We start from the raw sequence: 20,892 nt of genomic DNA on the forward strand, positions 1-20,892 counted from the left end.
ACATGTCTAAATCCTAATCTATATGATGAAAATGTTTATGAATGAATGAATAAAACAATGTAAATATGCAAGATATCAATATCTAATCTACCAAGAAGTAACAACCACTCAGATTTTCCCACAACTCTTATATTCTTACAAACAGCTTCTTCATAGTAAGTTCATAGACTGTATACAATTTTGAAACCATCACAAGATATAGATCACTCTGTTTCTTTGGATCCTTAAAGCGCAAACACAACATTTTTGCTTTCTCGTCTCTTTATTTCAGCCAAAATGCGACAGTGGTACAGTACAGTCTATATATATATACTTACATAAGCCTGCATCAGTTCAGATTGCAGTTTCTGCAGGCTTCTCTACTTGCTTCTTCAGAAACTCCAGCACAGAGAGACGCTGCGTTCATATGTTAAAAATTACATTTGTCAGATAAATTTGCACGGACATTTAGTAGCTTTTGAGAAACCTAAGGGAGAGGAAGTAGTGCAAGAATCTTACTCGTTGCTCGAGAGGAGCAGAATCTTCAGAGTCCAGTTTCAAAGACTCCAGCAGTTTCATGCCTTCCTTGAAACCATCTGTGGCAGCATCTTCGTTTTGTAGAGCCCTGTCTATATCTGCAACTTTGGCCAAGGAAACTGCCACATCCAGAATCTACAAAAGAGATTGAAGAAGTAACAACCCAAGTTAGTAAAGGTTTCTTTTATTCACCAACCAGACATTTATTAAACACTTGATCTATCCACTAAATAATAATCTGATTAACTCTCAAATATGACTCTGTGATAGCAGATTGGTGTACAGAGTACTATGTTACGTATCAGACCTAACACATAAAGTATATTGCACCTTCAAGACAGATCTTGCTTCAGTTTCAACTTCTCTAGACAAGTAACCAAGTAAGAAGAAGGAACCCAAAGAGAAGATTACCAACAACATAACAAATGCGTCCAGAAACAGAGCGTATGAACTAGAATTAAGCCTTCACACATGCTCTAATAACTATTATAACACCAAATTTCTTTAAGCTAGATATTGAAATGAGCACATGAACTAAGAATAGTTACTTCAGTTCCTCTTTTCCTTGCCATATTCTAAGAAATTAAGAGGTAATACATGATACTATAAGGTCAGTAGATCGGATAATTGCAGAATATTTAGCGACAATGGTTGATTATCATTAAAAATAACATGCTAGGATTAACAAACACACCGGACTAAACAAAGAAGAGAAAAACTAAAATAACATGAAGGCATATGCTTACTTGTGAAGGAGCATTGGGGTGATGCTTCATTGCATCACGTCTAACATTCAAAGCACGGCAGTAATACGACCTTGCAGCTTCTAGGTCTTGGCCATAATACTTCAGATCTCCTATTTTATTGAGCGATACAGAAAGTGTATGTGTAATCTGCAAGTTCAGCAATAACTGTTAGAAAATGGTAACAATAAAAAATAATAATATCAAACAGTGTGCTTAAACCTCCAAATCATCCATCGGCAACTTCATAAGGAACTCAATACTCTCTTCAAAATGATTGACTGCAGAGCTTGAGTCTCCCATTGCCCGGCTGCAAGTAACAAGACAAACTAAGTTAACCATCTTACTCAAAAAGAAAGGTTTCAACACACCAAACAAAAGATCAATAGTCTCTTCAGCCTATGAAACTCGAGACTGGTGATGATTGATAAAAAAGGGAGACAATGAGCATACCTGCAGTCACCGAGCATGCCAAGGACTGCACCAAGCTGTGAACATAACTCTGGTGTATTGCCCTCTCTCTTCAGTTGATCTCTAATGTCCTCCGTACACATCGCCAACCTTGATTTAGCACTTTCATAGTTCTGAGCTTGAAATGCCTGTGCATACAAGTTGAATAAGAACAAGGTCCATAACAAGAACTCAACAAATTTTCGAGACAAAACTCACCCTCATAGCTTGTTGAACCAAGAAAGAACCTCTCTCCATGGAAACATCAGCGTAAATCACTTTTTTGTTATCATTTTCGACCTCTTCTTTATCATTGCTATTCACAACAGACCTCTTGATCCTAGCATGGCCTTCAATAAACTGATCAACCATCTTCTGAAGGCTTTCATCAGCTTCAATACTTTCGACGTCAGCACCACATAAAGGGCAGTCCTTAAACCGTGATACGCACACTCTGCATTCAAAGAAAAAAACACTATCAAGAACCAAATATTAACACTAAGGACGATGATTGAGCAACTAGGACTTACTTGCAGAATACATGTGTACAAGGCACACATCTACTACTATCATAAAGAAGTGCTTGACACAGCATACAGCTAAAAGGCCCAAGCTTGAACGTCTGGGAGTCATAACCAAACGGACACTTGGCAGGCACCGTTGCAGAATCAGGAGTAGAGTCCTCCTCCTTATTCACTCTTCCTTCGTTTTCAGGACATCCTTTACTCGCCACTTCTCCTTGCTTCCGAGCAGAGGCGTCAGATTTGGAGAAAGGGCAGGCGGAAGCAGTAGTTTCGCCTTGTTTCCGAGCAGAGGCATCAGCTTTAGAGAAAGGGCAAGCAGAAGGTGTCGTGTCGGCTTGTTTTCGAGCAGCAGATGCATCGTCGGGACGAGCAGCTTTGGAGAAAGGGCAAACAGAAGTCGTCATTGTGAAGATGATTCCAACAAACCCTACACATCAAAAATGAAACTTTCAAATCCAAAATCGAAAAGATCGATTCTTTTAGCTGAAAAACAAGAACTTCGGTAGCTATAAATTGAAGGGTTGACAACAATCTTGGAGAAGTGGAATTTCAGATATAGATTCAGAGCTAATTAGAGAGAGAGAGAGAGAGAGAGAGAGATGTATATAAACCTTGGTTGGACTCGGATGTTCTTTAGCTGCAATCGATGATCGATGGAGATTATTATTATTATTGTAAGCTTTTGTTTTCTTTGTTTCTCAGAGTTTTATCTGTTTCTCTCAGTCAGAAAGATTGAAGGAAGGATGTGTGGATTGTATTTGGGCCTTTTACTTTTCCTCAATGAAAATAGGTGTTTTCTTAAATGACACTTCTACCCTTTTAAATTATGACTGATTACTTTAATCATTATCCGGTCGGGAAATGGTTTAAACGGTCAAGGGTGGGTTAGGGAGTCGTGGTTACGGGTAAGACTAGGCTTCTCGAATATTGCTTTTTCGGGTTAAAAAGCCTAGAGTGATATCTGATAGAAACGTTGGTGTTCTTTGGTTGTTGGTCTAAAACGATCAGAAATATTCTGAAAACCTCGGATCGACGAACATCAACCGTGTCATTTCCGGTCATTTATGGAGGGTGTCAAAGGGAGGGTCAAGGGTGTCTAAAATTGGTTTAAATCGGTTTAATGGAACGAGCAACACAACTGATTCTTTTCCTATAGTACAACTGAATCGGATACGGTTTTCATCGGTTTGGAGATGGGTTATGTGTTTTAAAAAGATTATTTTATTGGTAACAGAGAACTATCAATAAACAGGATATTACATAACATTTTGGTCTAGTGAAGGCTACATTTGAAAATTATTAATTAGAAAAGAGAAATTCTAACCTAACCAGCGACCTAAAGATTACATCTAATCTATTAAAACAGAAGTACATTTGAGAAATAGCCCTGAATTTTTCACTATATTTACCAACCTCTGCCACTGCGTTAATAAAATATTGCTATATCATTAGTTAAATTTCAAAATATCTAAACAAGATTTTAGGAATGTTGCAAAAAATATCGCAGATATACCCTACGTATAATCTCTCCATATCTAACTATTAAATTCAAAAATAAGAGTTAACCGTTTTTTCAAAAAAAAAAAGAGTTAACCTACATCGTTTCACCATGTCAATATATACAGTATAACCTCTTTAAATTAATAGTCTATAAATTAATATGCACTAAAAATCTCTATAAAATAATATAATTTTATAGTCACAAATTGAGTTTTTGGTTCAATTAGTATATCGATAAATTAATATCTCTATAAATTAATAAAAAATTATAATTTTGGTATAGTTCCAACATTATTAATTTATAGAGGTTTCACTGTATAGCAATTCCAGTTACGTACTTCCCATTCATATTCTGAAATCGCAAAATAATGTCGCTTACTAAATTTTTACACCTCTTAAGGATGTTAAACCCTACAAGACTTGATGGGAGTACACATGAAGTTACTTCATTCGTGAAATTAGAACACCGATTATGGGGAAGAGTCTCCTGAGTGCATTCTTGAAATCAGAACACCGGTTATGGGGAGAATCTCTTTGGAAAGAAATATCCTAATATTCCTCAACATAATTTTAAAAAAATTCTTAAAATATATAGATAGTTATATAGATCTCTCTATTAAGTGGGTTTACATATTATTTAAGCCTAAAATATTTAATATGTTTTCCGATCATTTATCATTCTCAAATTACAAGCCAAAATAAGTAATCCTCTTAAAACCTATTTTTTAGTGTAGATGATTATTTTAAATATTAAACAAAATAAAATAAAATTTCTACATACTAATTATGTAGTGCTAATAATTTGAAATTTAACTATACATGAAAGTACCAAATTTATTAATATAGAAATTATTGATACAAATAATATTCAAAATGTAATATATTCTCTGATCCAAAACTCCATCTTAAAACTAATATAATAAATATATTATAAGAAAGATGTGATACAAATGACAATTTGAAAAAAAAAAAAATTATGTTATCATATTCACACTATATTTTTCAAATATAAAAATATTATACGATTAATTATATGCAAAATGTTAGAAATATATATCATCAATTTATAGAAACAATATTCACTTATAAAAAAGTAAAAACAAACACCCGCTCGGCCGAGCGGGTCAAGCTCTAGTGTTTGTTTAAAACAGTTACGGAAGCATGACGCCACCTACCTTCTCTCCTGGTCACAGTTTTTACTCTGAAATAATACTACAAGATCAAAACAAATGTCAGTGATTTTTTGTTCACCATGTCACTCTCTGCTCTAACTTGTTGAAACATGAGGAAATGAATAGGCCTCATTTTATATATTTTTTTCGGTTGAGTCATAACTCAGAAGAGATCAAAAGACTAATATTTAAAAACCGAACGTACAAGCTGCACTATAAAGAAAAAACTAATGGGCAGAAGGTAAGAATACTACTCACATTGTATGAAAACTCCCTACAACCAACTTCACAACAACCTCTTAGTTTTTAATTCCAATCCAATCATAACCTTTTAAACCTTCCTATGGACTACGTAAGGTTGGCTGCTTCGTGGGCAAGACAATGCACCCATCGGAGTCAGTACATGTCTCAAGACCGCACTCATGTCATTAAGATTTAACATCCAACTCCTGATAGTATCAAAGTTGGTTTATGACATTTCAAGATTACTAACAGTACAAGAATATAAGGAAAAAAACAGCGAGGATTCTTAGTCCGATGTCTGCATATATATATATATATATATATATATATGTTACCTTCATCATTAGGTCCTGAGATAGTTGCAAGAGAGGATAGGGTTGAAGCTTGTAGCAAACATAGTTTATGCATTCCACAGCTTCTTTTTACCCATATACGAATACATCCCAACTATTTGTTTTCTTTCCCCATACCAGCAACATTTTCTAATCATAATTTCAATTAAGATCATCTTTACCACACTTGTTCTCATTTCATATTACATAAAGCCAGAAGCCATGACCACTCTACACCATCAAAAGACCAATATGTCCACCTTCACCGTCTAGGTGCCGTTCCACAACTAGCCTTAACTAAAAGTTATAACATAAGACTAGAACCACACTATATGTTACTGCAACTTTCCATAACCACATGCAAATTAGATAATCAAATGCCAATCAATTTGAGACGGTAATGGCATCTCTATAAGCTAGATTGATCACACTTATTATTATTTAACCATACATTTGAAGGCGTAACCATTCATCCTCAGTGAACAATAATAAAATTTCTCAGTTTCTTCCGATCCTTAGTGAAGAATCAACACCACCTTTGTGTACAGAAGCTGCAAAGAGCCTAGCAATCTCTATCTGAGTGTTGGCCATTATCTCCGTTCGTTTCAAATCCATCTCTCCTCTCTTCACCTCTGCTTCAGCTCTCATCCTCTCTATCTCTTTCATCGTCTCCATCCTCGCTCTCTCCGTTCTCATCACCACCTCCGCTAACCACCGTATGCTTCCTGCTATCTCCTCCTTCTCTTCCTTGTACCTTCTCCTTACTTTCTTCGGCCTCACCTTCGCTTTCTCTCTGCAGAGCACTGGCGTACTACTATCTGTATCCATCTCCGTGGCTCTCTCAGGTTTGTGATCGTCCTTGAATCCTTCCTCCTGCACAGAACGTTCATAAGAAAGTTGTCCACCGCTGGGAAATAGGCCTGGGGTTTTCATCTGAACCGAACCGTTTGAACCGAACCAAAATTTTCAGTTAGTTCAGTTAGGAGTTTGGTTCGATTTGGTAGTTTTTCTTAAATAAAAAAATCAGTTTTTAGTTCGATAATCGGTTAGTTTGATATTTTTTTCTAAAAAGATTATAACTAAATGATACCAAAACCTGAACCGAACTAATCGAAATTGACTGAATATATCTGAAACTAAACCAATATCTAAGCGAAATCAAAAAGTTCTTTAAATAGGATTTTTAAATCTTGAACTAACCAAATCCCATACCGAACCGGACTAATCAAAAACTGAACTACCCAAACCGAATAAGCCATACTAACCAAGCCGGGGAGGCTACCGGGAAACATAACAAGATTGGTTTAGTGACCTTAATCGTGCCGACACCGTTGGATCCGTGAGACATCTGAGCAGCAGGAGGTTGCTGCGGCGGATGAGTCACCGCCGCCAACGGAGGCTCGAGTAAGAGCAAAGGAGCAGAGCAATTCAGAGGCAAAACAGCCTGAGGCTGAGGCTGAGGCTGAGGGTGGACAGAGGTGGAAGCATTTCCACGGAGGAGATGATCAAGACGAGAGTAAAGAGGCCAAGAGGATCCTTCAGCAGTGGCGGACTCAGAACGGTACCGTTTCTTCATGGACTCGATCTTGTTCTTGCACTGCGTCTGAGTCTTGGGGGACTTGGTGTGGCTAGCGCGTGAAGACACGTGTCTAGCCACGTCTTCCCAGTCTTGGCCCTTGAGCTTGGCTCTGTTCCTGAGTGCCCATTTCGTCTCGTAGGCTTCGAGGAGACTCGACACGGCTCCTTCGCTCCATTCATCGCGTTTTAGCCTGTCAACGACGATGGAGGAAGTGGATGGCTTCTTGGGGGAGGAAGCGTCGTGGTTTGTGGGGAGCGGTTGGGGATGTTCTTGGTTAGAATCTCCGTCTTCCATGAATGGGCAGAGAGAGAGAGAGAGTAAAACAGAGAGGCAATACTCGAGAGAGTATATGATCAAATGAGAAAGAGAGTGGAGATGGGTTTTTTAGCAATTTTTAATGATCAATGGAGACTTTTTGAAGTGAATGGAGTTTAACAAACTGTGTCATAATGAGACTGTAGTCACTCGTTGATGTCTGTCTAAAGACTGACCAATGAGGTTGGGTACACGCGTTTCTTCCATCTTCAGTGGTCGTGACTCGTGACTTACAGCTAAAGAAACTTACAGGTTTATTTTAGAGATCTCTTTATTTTATTCCAATTTCTTCTTTATACTTTACATAAGATTGCAAATGCATACACTCTGATGATATTTATTAATAGATTATACTGTATACGACAATGTTGGCAAATTTAGAAAGCTGGTATTTAAAATTTTAATGAAATAGCATGAGTTTATTTTTAGTTGCGAATCTGTTTTTTTTTTCTCCATAGAAATATCAATTGAGTTACACTTTGCTTCACATAAATTAGAGGAACAACCCGCCACAATAATGTGGGATAGAATAAAGCGAAGCATATGAAAGTGGGCAAACCATTGAAAATCGGTTTTACTTTCTTGTTTATTTGTCAACTTCAAATAGGGTTTCTTTTTCTTTTACCAACAAATAAAAGTGTTAAGCTTTTGTATATCTTTTTTTTTGTTTGTCAAAAGGGTTGCTGATAATGATTTTATATCGAAATTTTCTTATATTTTATGCTTTTATTCATCCAAAATGTTTACTTTTATTTGCCTTTTTCTTTTGGGTGTATGTATGGTGGAGTCAGTCTGGCTGTTAGCGTTGATGTCAAGCCAAACCGCAAAACCCATTCATTTATCAAAAGAGAGATGGAGAGAGAGAGAGAGAGAGAGAGAGAGAGAGAGAGATGGTATGGGACAAATGGTAGTGGGGTTTACCCGTGTCGCTCTCTCATCCTTTCTATCTTCCACTCTTTTTCTTCTCTGGAAGATCCTATATTCGGTGTTCTACTTATTATAACTTGAAAGTGTACATACTACATAGTATCTTGCAAATATTTATGAGATTTCGGGTCATTGATATAACAAAACAATACTAGCTTTCTCATTGTAGCACATGTCTTAACTTGTATCTAATTCCCATGTGTTGCTGGAAGGTATGCGCGTGAATATTGCTTAAGATACTTAAGTTGAGATCTTCAAAATGTGTGTTTCAGTTTTATTTTCTACAAGAATCTGATATATTTATTACATACATCATAATGTTTGAATGAAGATGTTAACTTGTATAAAAGCAATCATAACCAGTTGACCAATCTAATAAACTATGGTTTGAGAACACCACTATATGAAAATTCAGTTGAAACTTCTGTTGCTTTGTGTTTGCATGTCAATCTCTGACCCTCTTCATTAGTCACTTGCATCATTGAGGACCACACTTTACTTTCACTTGTGTCAGAAGTGAATGCAACACTTGTAGTAGTAACAGAGAATAGCAAATGAAAATTTAGAGTAGAAAGATAAATTTTTTTTTTGGGCAACGAGTAGAAACACTACAAGAAAACATCAATTTAGAGACTTCTCTTGCAACTACAATTGGTGGTTGCAAAAGTATGCGACTAATTTCAAACTAATTTGCAACTATTTTGCAATTACAAAGAATAAGTCATATATTAGTTGCAAATATGCAACCACAACCAATAATAGCATTTAAGTTGCTTTTTTGAGACACATTTGTGACGTTTTTGTAACTAGTCAGCATAGTCGCAACACAGTAGCATTATTAAGACTAATTTACAACTACATATGTTGTTGCGAACTTGTGGTTATAAATTAGTCACAAAACTATGTAATACTCGTAGTTGCAAAATGGTAGTTGTAGCTTTGCTACGATGTTGTGACTACTTTCTTTAGTTAAAAGCGAACAAGTCACAAATTAGTTGCAAATTTTCCATACATATATTATAAAACAATTATATATAATACTTTGAATGATACATGTATATTAATTGCTACCTTTCATGTATCTAAACCATGTAATTGAGGTAAAATGTATTTTGAGGTTTAGTTGCAAGGTTAATACAATTATTTTGTATCTTTTTTGTAACTCTTAAATGTTTTGTAGTTACAATGTAGTAGCAAATAGTATTATTTCTTATAATTATATAAGTTTAATTATTCATATTTTTTTTATTTTAACTACATACCAATACTTAATAATCTAATAAATAAAATTATATCTTGAATAAATTTGAGTCATTTGAAAAAATGGACATGACCACACAACTAACACATTTGTACAATTTCATGTTTATCTTTGAATTTGGATTGTATATTATAAAATTAACAATCATTTTATGTGATGTCTCATAACTTAGTATATAGCTTGTATATATAAAAATTATTTTGAAGCTAAGATGATTACAAGTTATTTTGGGGTCTAGGGTAAATTTTCACAATTTTTCATCAGTAGTTGCAAAATAGTTGCTACAATGTTCATAGTTTTACATGCCAGTTATTTTGTAACTTATCTGCAACTGTTAAATGTACAGTAGTCGCAATGTAGTAACTTATTTTGTGACTGATTTACTACTATAAACATTTGTAACTAATTTGTGACTATCAGTATTTTTTTTTCAGCCATAGTTACATTGGAGTATCAAATATATAGTCATTTAGAATAAAAAAGTCAATCCAGATGTTTTACATTAAGAGCTTTCTAAGTTTGCCTTCATTTAATATATAAAATCATATATCTTCTTTTACATATATTTTGAAAATAAATATATATGTAGAGTTTAGGGTATCATTAGCTACTACTTTGGCACTGCAATCAAATCTGTTTTAATAATTAGCCAAATATATTATTTTAAATTTTGTTTACCATAAATCATTTAATAAATAACATAATAAAACATACTTTTTGTAGCATTTTAGTAACATATATAAGACACCCAAATGGTTATATCTTGTATAAGATAGAACAATTGACATAATTTGGATATATGCACATCTTCACAAAACATATGTTACCTAAATGTAATACATTCATGTGCAATGATTTGGATTTGGGTTAAAAAAATTTCAACTAGATTGTTCTACACAAATGATTGTATACTCTCTTTTTTTTTTTTTTTATACTCTCTTTACTTAATATATAATAATATGTCTTTTTCAGATATTGTAGTTTTTAAAAGTAATGAGATTAATTTTAAGGTTTAGGCTATTGTTAGCCACTATTTTGCAACCATTTGACCTAGTGTAGTTGCAGTTTAGTAGCATAATTTGGCTAATAAAATTTAAATAGAAAGTAGAAAGCTTACTTCTGATTGGTCAATTTTCAAAGGGAAGGATTGGCTTTGTTCTTCCATCACCGTTGAGATTAGTAAATCTAACGGCCAAGACTTAATCAGATTTTCTTTTTTCTTTCCTCTTCTCTGCTTTCTCCTTGTTAGTTTCACACAGACTGAACCTTTTTTTCATCTTCTTCTTGTTCTCTGATCTCTCCTCGTCACTTTATCTTCTTTTTTTCTTTTTTCCTCTAACATCTCTCTTAGTCTTCTTTATCTTCATCTACTTATGCTATTTCTAACTGATTTTTGTTTTGTTTACAGATCTGAGAAGGACCAGTGATGAAACGGGAAGGGGAAGTGGTGGTGTAACGGAGCATACGCGCCGGAGGTGGTGGTGGCGTGACGAATCGGAGGAACCGCAGATGCTGTATCTATCAGACCAACACCAGTGGCTTCCCGACCAGATCGAGTCACCGCTTCAGATGGAACCACTCCGAGTCGCCGCTTCAGATGGAACCCCTCCGATTCTTCTTGGTGCCGTTCAACCGGAGCCGGTGGCGGAATCCGTGCCGCCGTGGCTGAACCCATAGAGATGGTGTATTTGTGTATATATGTGTATTTAAGTATTTATCTTTGTAATTTTACTTTCTAATTAAATTAAACTAATAATTGAATTTTAAATCCGAAATAATATTTAAAATTCAATATATTTTAGTTTTATAATTAGTTTATTAATCAATAATTCCTGCAATTTAATTAGTAAAAAATATAAATATTCTCGTTACTAAATAGTCATAAACCTTTGTGACTAGTTTGTAACAAAACATAAATTTTGTTGTAAAATTAGAAAAGAGACTAATTAGCAACTACATTTTGTGACTAATAAGAGACAAAAAGCTTGGTCTTAAAATTTTGTCCAGTTGTAATGTTAGTTACAAATTAGTCGCTTTATATACAACCAATCACACAGTTTTACTCTAGTTGCTATTTTGCAACTAACTTGCGACTTTTTTTTTTGCGACGAAGGATTTTTAACTACACATAGTAGTTGCAAAATAGTTACATTACCTTAATTTGCAACTAAGTAGTAACTATTCTTGTAGTTGTAAATCTGATGTTTTCTTGTAGTGAAAGATAATAAATACGAAATATCTTTGATTTATATTGTTTCCAAATTCAAGAAGACTAAAACGCGATAGATAGATAGATAACACGAAATCAACCCAAAAACAAAACACATACTCGCGCACAGATTAAATTAGGTGCATGTTTCACGTGAAATGCCGAGCCTGGAATTGGGAAGGTCGATGAGGACTCGGTGGTTCTGTTGCTGCATGCTAGCAATGACGTTAAGGACGGAGTTTACGTTGTTCGGAGCTGCAGCCATGGCGAGACAGCTTGTGCTACCTGAGGAGCTGTGGATGAGAAGATTGTCCGGTGGCAAAGTCACGTTCATTCCCGCGAACATAAACGTGACCGATGGGAACACGACAGAGCCGGAGTAACAAGTGTCGAAACCTCCGAGTGATGTTGCGTTTGCGTTCTTGACCCGTCGCCTGAACTCATTTCTCACGGCAACGTAAGCTGGTTCCACTAGCCTCGTGTAGACCGTCCCTGCATATGTACATTGTAAGTGTTTTTGTTTAACAATATACTTTTTTATTGAATGTCTAGAAGTTATGGATAGGAAAGACGCCATGTCCAAACTATTTTAGATTAAATTTTGTTATAAAACTAGACTTTGTCCAACAGGAATTCACTAGTATAAAATTTCTCTAGAATCATCGAAAACCTGTGGCTGTACAAAAATGTCTGTAGCTATGGACAAATTTTCTATAGTGAATTCTTTGTATAACCACGTTTTGTGAAAAGAAATTTCTATAGCCACAAAAATAGTGGCTGTTCTGTAGCCATTTACAATGTTTTTACTAGTGATTAAATATATGATTCCTTAAATTTCTATTAGGTAATCCAAGAACTTTTAGCCACTATGTATGTTTAACAATATTTACAACTAGGTGAGATCATATTTTTGTTTAATATATAAAATTCACTTAGTGAAATTGAACCCTTTAGATTTCTACTAGGTAATTCAAGAGTTTAGCTACTAGGCATGTTTAACAGTATTTACGATTAGGTGAGATCATTTTTTGTTTAACATATAAAATTTAACTTAATAAGAGTTAAACCCATCACAAGGTGGAAGGTAAGATTTATGATTTTGTTCTTTATTTCAGATCACAACAAATAAAATAATAAAGAGAGGATTGAGAAGTCAATACCGGAGTCAAAGATGGTGCCAGCTCCTGTGGCCGGGTTAAAGGCGAGTGCACTTGGAGGAATATCCACAATTTTATTACCAACACGAATCCCAACCATGTTAACATAGTAAAGCGATGATCTCCTTGGGTTCTTTAATAATGGAGTGGTCTTGATCCGAACTGGTTGAAACTTAGGGCCTAATCTTAACGTTCCGGAGAAACTGCTGGACTTACTATTAGGCAAGCAATACGAGAATGTGGACTTGTAAAGGTTTTGCGTTTGTGAGATTAAAGACAATGGACCACGACCTAAACCCATGAGTCCTTGCGCTGGCAACGATGTTCCGGTGGCTTTGTTGATACACCCAAAAGTGTAGCCTGGGATGGCGTCATTGGTTAATGTTAGTGTGTCTTGTGTCAGAGATGCTGTGATGGTTGAACCACCGTAAGTCATATTGAAGCCACATGATTTGCTCACCGTGCACGTCGGATTTGGAGCCTGCAAAAAAGCAGTTTTTTCAAATTAATATTTGAGTAAATATTCGTACTATCGTACTACTTTACAACGTATTTCGATAAATACGTGTTATGAATGCATTGTTAAATGGGTTACGTTCTTTAATTTGTAAATGAACAGTCTTTTAGCAAACACTAACCAGCGTGACGACAAAGAATATATATCATACAGTAAAATATGCCCTACTAGTTGGTACAGTTTATAAAGTTAACGAATCTTAATACTGTATATACAATACCCGTGACTAGCTAGAACTGATTTTTGTTATAAATGGTACATAGGGCCCGTGACTAGCTAGGCTTCTCGATGATGGTGTAATGACACCGCCAAAAATGAACTTCACATCCTTGTATATAATCAAACACTAGACTCCAAAACGAGTGGTCCTTTACTTCGGTTTTCATCTTCTTGTTTTGTGAAAACTAAATCCGAATAGTAATCCTATTTTTACTATTAAAATTCATTTTCTTCAACGAAAGTCCTAAAGTTCAAATCTCGATGAGTGGGGGAAATGATTAAAAAGTTACATGAATTTTCTCACAAACCTGAACAAGTTATTGTTAAGAATAGTTCTGGTGAACCAAAAATAATATCCTAATAAGAATCGATTTACTCTTTTGGTTCGTATCAATATTATGGTTTAGATATGGTTTGGTTTTGAATAATACAACCAGTAAATTATGTTTACAAAAAACAATTAGCATATAGTATAACGAAGTGAATTTTGTATATGTCCATATTTTTGTAAATTGCATTATATATATACTTCTATAGATTGCATTTGTATATATATATATATATATAATTTTATTTTTTTGACTAAAACATTTTGTAAATTTACTTCATTTTAACAAAGCCTTTTCTGTTTTCTATGATTTTTATTAGTTAATAATAATAAATTATAAAAAATTTAAAATTAATTGTATTTATTAATTTATATTAGTTTAACATTGTGAAAACAAATAATCATAGAAAATGATACATTCATGATTAAAAAATAATTTAGTTTTAAAACAAATAGAGTTAAAGTTTATATTATTCATTTCGGTTTGTTCTGTTTCAGAGTAATGCTACCGTTCTGATATGAAGAATTTACGTCCATCCGCCAAAGGCTATACAACTAATCTATTTCAAGGGTATACAATAGAAATAACTCATTACCTGTTTACACTGAGGAGCTTCACATTGAAAAGTGCGAGAAGAGCTTGACTTGGAAGGGTCAAAGAGAACAGAGGAAGCACAGCCAACGCAACCAGAACAAGGAACCCAAGTAACGTCATTGCTAGTGTCAAGAGCCACGAGCATGGGCTGGGCCGGTGTCCCAATGTTAGCCCTCACGATGTAAGTCGGGCTCTGAACGATGGAACGTCCCGAGGCGATTGGGACCCAAGGTTTCTTACCAACGGCGAGGCTTGACAAGTACTGGAGACGAGCATTGTCTTTAATAAGTGTGCTTTCCCATGAGACAGTGTTTGGTTGTTTGTATGGAGAGCAAGGACTGTCAATGTGGAACACTCTTAGATCTGAGGGGTGGCCTTGTGGGCTATTTCCATTGCAGTTTAGTGATTCAGAGTTCAAGATTAAGAGAGAGATGAATAAAAAGAGGAGTTGGATTCTCATTTTCTTAGATCTTACTTTGATCTTTGTGGGTTTTAAAGTGTTTGTGACTTGTGAGTGTTTATATAGTGAATGATGACTGAGTGTGTAGAAAGTAATAAGAATTAAAAAATGAAGAGTGGGTTTACTTGAGAGAACAGACTGTATCCCATCTCCTTTTTTCTTTCTGATCTTTTCGTGTCCTCTAAATATCTCATTACTAAGGAGTTGTAATTTGTAGTTTGCTTTGTGTATTATTCAATTGTTTTGTGCACTGATAGTTTTATATAGTTAATTCTCTAAAATACCATAAATTAGTAGTGCACTGGAAAAGACTTTAATAATAGTTCAATTGCTTCTATACAGATTTGTTTATATTTTACTAAACCTATAATAAAAATTGAATCAAGCATGTTATTATTGTAACAATTTTAATGATGTATAACATGCTAGAAACCGATTTTAGTTTTTTTTTTTGGAACACAACTTATTTTCGTTGAAACTTTAACTTTTTAGATACAATAACAAGAGACAATTACTCATCTTCCTGGATAATAAACATAAACTACAACAACAAAAAAACTAATGAGATAATTTTTCAGAAAAAAAAAAAGATAACATCGAATTGGAGACGAACCTTGAATGCGTTGATAAAACTTTCGTAACAATGTTGGACAACTAAAATTTAGTCACATAACGTGACATTGAAGGCCAACTCTCACATGCTAAAGCATCGAAGTATTCTTGATTGCATTTTTGACCCCGTAGAGACCGTAATATCCTGTGATAATCTCAAATCGATAAATATTTTTAAATTTTTTGCTTGGAAAAAGAACCATAACAGACTAAAACATTACAGTATTACACAATAGAGCTAACCATTTATTAGAACGTTTAAAAGCATCCAAAAGCTTAAAAGATTTGGTAAACGATGCTATTATTTTTGATAGTTATTTATTTGGTTAGAAACAATTCTTAGGAGTTATCCAAATTCATAGGAATGTGTGGAGCAGTCTTGCTTAAGTAGAGATCCGAGAAAATGAGTTTGAGAGTGTATTCTTGAAGAAATGTCAAAGGAATCAATCACGTGAGTAATGGCTAGTGATGGATCGAAATAAATGCATTATGTTTTGTTGCTTAATATGGAATGTATCAAACTACGCAATACTCATTAGTCATCACTATGTGGTGGGTTACATCTCATACTGCCCTCTTTTTCCACTCTATAGTGCTGTCAATCAATTAGTTTGCCGCCTACACTAAGTATAATGTAATATGATCCAAAACATCTTAAGTATGATAATATGTCAATAACATTACTAATTTTATGTTAATCCATACCGCATGTACAAAAAAAACCAATATGGTGAGAACTATATAATTAGTATTAATTGATTTTTACACTAGTTAATGGGTCAGTCTGTAATTTATAAACTCAAATTCAATTCAAGTAAAAAACAATTATCTTTACCAAAAAAACTGACACCATTTCTAAGATTCTTCGAGCAAAATTGATTTGGGGATTTCTAAAACAGAAAAGAGAGAAAAAGAGCAAAGAGCAAAGAGCAAAGAGAGAGATATTACCAATCCAACCAACATCATTTCCTTTTCTTAGAGTTGATTTGTCACAAAAAAAAATAGATTTGGAGAAAAATCTAAAATTAAAGTGTTATGGGAGCAATTCGTGTGTGATACTGTGGTTTTGGAGGATTCAGTTGCAGGAAGAGGGTTTATCATCAGGATGCCGTCGAGATGTAAGAGTCATCATCATATCACTCACTCAAGGTCATATGAAGAGATTGTACGCATGTATCTTTATCTTTGACCGTCTTCTACCTGCAGATATCGAGGAGTCTAGGAGATGAGGAACAGAAAACGCTTTATGCAAAGCTCGGAGACATTCTTCTGACACAAACTGCAGGGGAGGTTTTAAGAAGTGAGTGTAAGATTTTTCACCTCTGTTCTTAAGTGTAGGTTTGTCACTCTGTTCTCAGTTCCTGTCCTTAATTTCTGGTTAGATTAGACCATCTAAAACCTTAATTTAATTTATGTCTGATTAATATTATCTAAGACCTTAATTTCTCTAGTGCTAGTCAAGATTGAAGAAGCTTCGGTTCAGCCTCATGAAGATACATAAAACATACACAAAAGCAGGACTTTCCCTGCAAGTGCCATGTCTAGCAACTTGTGGGAGATTTTGTTCATCCAATGAATAACCAAATGACAAAAGAAAACTACGGCTGTTGATTAAAAATAAAGAACAGTAGCAAAATTTTATGAAAACCAGCTGACTTCGTTTCAGGCATCAGACTCTTTATTGTGTTCTTCGCTTCTCCTCCTTGAATAACCAGTTGTTTAAAAAAAAAACAATGGGTTTAAGTTTAGTAAATTACAGATTGACCCTGTTAATTAGTGTAAAAATCAATTAAACCTAATTGTATAGTTTTTTTTTTGAAACTAAAATTGGTGACATGTTTTTATATTTGAGATGTTTTCGACTATATTACACTATATTTGGTGTGGTTGGCAAACTTTCTTCATCAAAATTAGGGTGATGTTTAATGTATTTCTAATGCTGTTTGTTTCTTGGAGTTGAATGTGATATTTATAGTATGCTGCCTTGCAGATTAGGTTGTGATTTCTTCCTAACTGCAATCACCTTAAACATAGGGGCTAGAAAATCCTAAATTACTTTTGAGTGTTATCACTAAAAATAGCACCTAAACAAATGATTAGTACATATCATATATGATAACTACGATTAGTGGTCACGTGAATTATAAATACTGGTTTGAGATTAGCATGAATCGGTTCGTGAGTTCCGCTAGGATCTTGAAGAATCAACACCCAGTTTGCAAGTTCGGTCCATGACTTGCTTAGTTGCTTATAATATGGGAGCCGATGACCAGAAATCTTTTTGGAGAATTTTAATACATAAGATATTGGTTGGGGCCTTTGTCTTCTTTTTATAATGAGCTCACTAGCCTCGCTATATTTGATCTATTCATTTGGGATGGGCCAATAATTTTCTTGAATCGCTGACTTGCTGGTCTAGAATGTGAACAGAAACACTTTTTTTGCAAAGTCGTTGAATAGAAAAAGTCAACTATGAAGAATGTAAAGGTCAGGTAAACATCTCCATCGCACAAGAGACGACTTCTTCAAACTGTTCGGCCCTCTTATTATGAGTTGAGAAGGTAATATCAGTGGCCCGAGCACGTTCACACATTTACATTACGACTTTTCATACACCATTTCACTATATTTAGGCATAACATCATTACTTCTTCCACCATTCTCCAAACAAAAATCAAAATGTTGACTCACGCTATTTCTAAACCCATCCTTGTAGTAACCATTCTAATAGTTCTACAAGCTTTCTGTACCACAACAAAGGCTCAAAACTGTGGTTGTTCGCCAGACCTATGTTGTAGTCAGTTCGGTTTCTGCGGTAACACTTCAGACTATTGTGGTGTAGGTTGTCAACAAGGGCCATGTTTTGCCCCTCCTCCTGCAAATGGTGTCTCGGTTGATGAAATTGTCACACAAGAATTCTTCAATGGAATCATCGACCAAGCTGAGTCTAGTTGCGCTGGTAATGGATTTTACAGCCGAGGAGCGTTTCTTGAGGCCTTAGAGTCATATTCCCGTTTCGCTAGGATTGGTTCGGTCGATGATTCCAGGCGTGAGATCGCAGCCTTCTTTGCCCATGTCACGCATGAAACTGGACGTAAGTATAACTTGATGGATCATTTTATATTCATTTTTGTTTTATGATATACATGCATGATTGAACTACTTTGATGGTTTGTTTCAGATTTTTGCTACATAGAAGAAATAAACGGACCCTCAAGGGATTATTGCGACGAGAACGCAACGCAGTATCCATGCAATCCCAACAAAGGCTATTACGGCCGCGGACCGATCCAACTCTCTTGGAACTTCAACTACGGACCAGCTGGAACCGCCATTGGTTTTGACGGTCTCAATGCACCAGAAACAGTAGCTACGGATCCAGTCATATCCTTCAAGACCGCCTTGTGGTACTGGACCAATAGAGTTCAACCAGTTATCTCACAAGGCTTTGGTGCTACAATCCGAGCAATCAACGGCGCTTTGGAATGCGACGGAGCCAACTCAGCCACCGTTCAAGCCAGGGTTCGTTACTACACCGATTATTGTCGTCAGTTAGGTGTTGACCCCGGAAACAACCTCACTTGCTAACAAAAAAACATCTACTAGTAATCAATTTTATTTGTATACACATTACAGAAATAAAGACAATGCTAGCTAGTCAAGAATGTAAAAAAAAAAAAAGAATGTAATGACCCATTTATGTTGCACTCTTTTTTTTTTGGATCAACTATGTTACACTCTTTTGCTTCATTTTAATTGATATTTTAAGATTTAATTTTGTTTCAGTTTAATGATTTTTTAGATTTTTTTTTGGCAAGACTTTAATGTTATTTGGTGTTTTTGATCATTTATATTCTATTATCTAATTGTAATTGGTTATATTAGATATACTTAATAAAAAAAACAAAATGAATAAAAAAATTAACAACTTCTTAGTATGTGCGCAAAAATCTTAAACACCAACTAATTTAAATGTAAGTAGATTTTTGGTCCCTTAATTATATAAAATAACTTGGTTAATGTTTTAATGTAGCGGCCTATGAGCTTGTTACATCATTTATTAGAAAGAGATGGAAATGATTTGTTGTGATCAACACCATAGTAATGAAGAAAGCCTTTGAAGACATGACCACTTATGGTTACAGTCGCTTGATAACCGATCTCTGCTTGTTCGTTGTTGCTTACCGCTGTTACTCTCGTCCGTTTAAAAACCGCCGGAGCTTCGATTTTCCCGGGCAATCTTTCCTTGAAGCTTGTCTCTACAGATTCCACACACAAAAAACATCCCAAATTCAGATCCAAAATGTTTTTCTCGATTTTCAATTTTTATTACCTTGGCGAGAAGTGGTTGTCGGAACGATTAAGACACTTTTGGGTTTGTCGGAAGAATCGAGTTTGAGCTTCTTGTTCCTGTCGGAAGACGAAGAAGAAGAGCGGCTCACGGAGCGATGATGAGAAGAAGGAACCCACGTGCTCTTCACGTGAGTGGCACAGTTGTAGCCTCTGCTTTTGCAGCAAGTCCTACACCTTTCGAACAGACACTCTTTCTTTGCTCTGTTCCCACAATCTTTGCATACTTTCTCTTCAACGTTACTGTTCCTCGACGACTTGTTGTTAACGTCCGCCGCCGTGAAGTTTACCGGCGACGGAGACGGCTGCGTAATCTGCGACGGTGGTTGATTTAAGAAGAGGGTGTTTCGGAGGCCTAGCATGTAGTCTGGAGTACTGATTACGGCGGCGGAGACGGTGGAGGAGTGATCAGGGACGGTGGAGGCGACGGCGGAGAAAGGAGTTGATGATGGTGGAGGTTGATGGTGCTGTGGCCATGAGAAGAGAGAAGGTGGGTTAGCCACTGTGGAAGTAATTATAAAGCGCGTGGAGGTAGGAGCTAAGTTGTAGACTCGTAGGAGCGGTAGCTATGGAGGCTAGTGATTAGTAGTAACTAGTAACTAGTGAGAAAGAGAGAGAGAGATATGGCAGTGAAAGAAGAGTGAAAAAGAAAAGGAGTTTTATTTTCTTTTACAAAGTTTTGTGGTCACATGTTTGTAATGGTTAAAAAGTCAGCAAGAAAATGTAATTATTATATTTTCAAGTGGATGGGTCCCGCATTTATTGGAAATTCCAAGTACCCGCCTAAATTGGCTTTTTCGCCACATTAAAAATCCCACTTTGTGTGTTCTATGCGCATAAGCTTTTACTTTTTAGATAGTTTATGAGTGTATTACATAGTGAA

The 20,892-nt window shown here is 35.4% G+C and overlaps 5 protein-coding genes across 6 annotated transcripts; 1 reads left to right on the top strand and 4 right to left on the bottom strand.

The window, feature by feature from the left end:
• Positions 1–88: 88 nt before the first annotated feature.
• BNAA09G34270D (protein NCA1) lies at positions 89–3,029 on the bottom strand. The gene is made up of 8 exons (XM_013856264.3): positions 2,845–3,029; positions 2,240–2,660; positions 1,929–2,163; positions 1,713–1,858; positions 1,482–1,569; positions 1,263–1,409; positions 499–651; positions 89–396 (listed from the first exon to the last, which is right to left on the bottom strand). Exons 2-8 carry the CDS (start codon positions 2,635–2,637, stop codon positions 334–336), a joined length of 1,230 nt encoding a protein of 409 aa, XP_013711718.1. The 5' UTR covers positions 2,638–2,660; positions 2,845–3,029; the 3' UTR covers positions 89–333.
• A 2,763-nt stretch (positions 3,030–5,792) lies between these two features.
• LOC106416300 (trihelix transcription factor ASIL1) lies at positions 5,793–7,618 on the bottom strand. 2 transcript variants are annotated; one of them, XM_048741143.1, is made up of 2 exons: positions 6,793–7,618; positions 5,793–6,413 (listed from the first exon to the last, which is right to left on the bottom strand). In XM_048741143.1, exons 1-2 carry the CDS (start codon positions 7,351–7,353, stop codon positions 5,979–5,981), a joined length of 996 nt encoding a protein of 331 aa, XP_048597100.1. In that variant the 5' UTR covers positions 7,354–7,618; the 3' UTR covers positions 5,793–5,978. The 2 variants fall into 2 exon arrangements, with proteins under 2 accessions (XP_048597100.1, XP_048597101.1); XM_048741144.1 differs by having other exon boundaries at positions 5,793–6,353; positions 6,793–7,593.
• Positions 7,619–11,789: 4,171 nt separating this feature from the next.
• On the bottom strand, positions 11,790–15,237 carry LOC106415612 (aspartyl protease AED3). The gene is made up of 3 exons (XM_013856366.3): positions 14,589–15,237; positions 12,932–13,409; positions 11,790–12,263 (listed from the first exon to the last, which is right to left on the bottom strand). The coding sequence occupies exons 1-3, from the start codon at positions 15,045–15,047 to the stop codon at positions 11,908–11,910; spliced, it is 1,293 nt and encodes a 430-aa protein (XP_013711820.1). The 5' UTR covers positions 15,048–15,237; the 3' UTR covers positions 11,790–11,907.
• Positions 15,238–18,231: 2,994 nt separating this feature from the next.
• On the top strand, positions 18,232–19,434 carry LOC106412099 (endochitinase EP3). The gene is made up of 2 exons (XM_013852991.3): positions 18,232–18,753; positions 18,841–19,434. The coding sequence occupies exons 1-2, from the start codon at positions 18,339–18,341 to the stop codon at positions 19,245–19,247; spliced, it is 822 nt and encodes a 273-aa protein (XP_013708445.1). The 5' UTR covers positions 18,232–18,338; the 3' UTR covers positions 19,248–19,434.
• Positions 19,435–19,626: 192 nt separating this feature from the next.
• Positions 19,627–20,704, bottom strand: LOC106413880 (protein SHI RELATED SEQUENCE 6-like). Its single transcript, XM_048741145.1, has 2 exons — positions 19,993–20,704; positions 19,627–19,918 (listed from the first exon to the last, which is right to left on the bottom strand). Exons 1-2 carry the CDS (start codon positions 20,369–20,371, stop codon positions 19,713–19,715), a joined length of 585 nt encoding a protein of 194 aa, XP_048597102.1. The 5' UTR covers positions 20,372–20,704; the 3' UTR covers positions 19,627–19,712.
• Between the last annotated feature and the right edge of the window lie 188 nt (positions 20,705–20,892).

This window comes from Brassica napus, chromosome A9 (assembly GCF_020379485.1).
Source record: "Brassica napus cultivar Da-Ae chromosome A9, Da-Ae, whole genome shotgun sequence".
NCBI lineage: Eukaryota > Viridiplantae > Streptophyta > Magnoliopsida > Brassicales > Brassicaceae > Brassica > Brassica napus.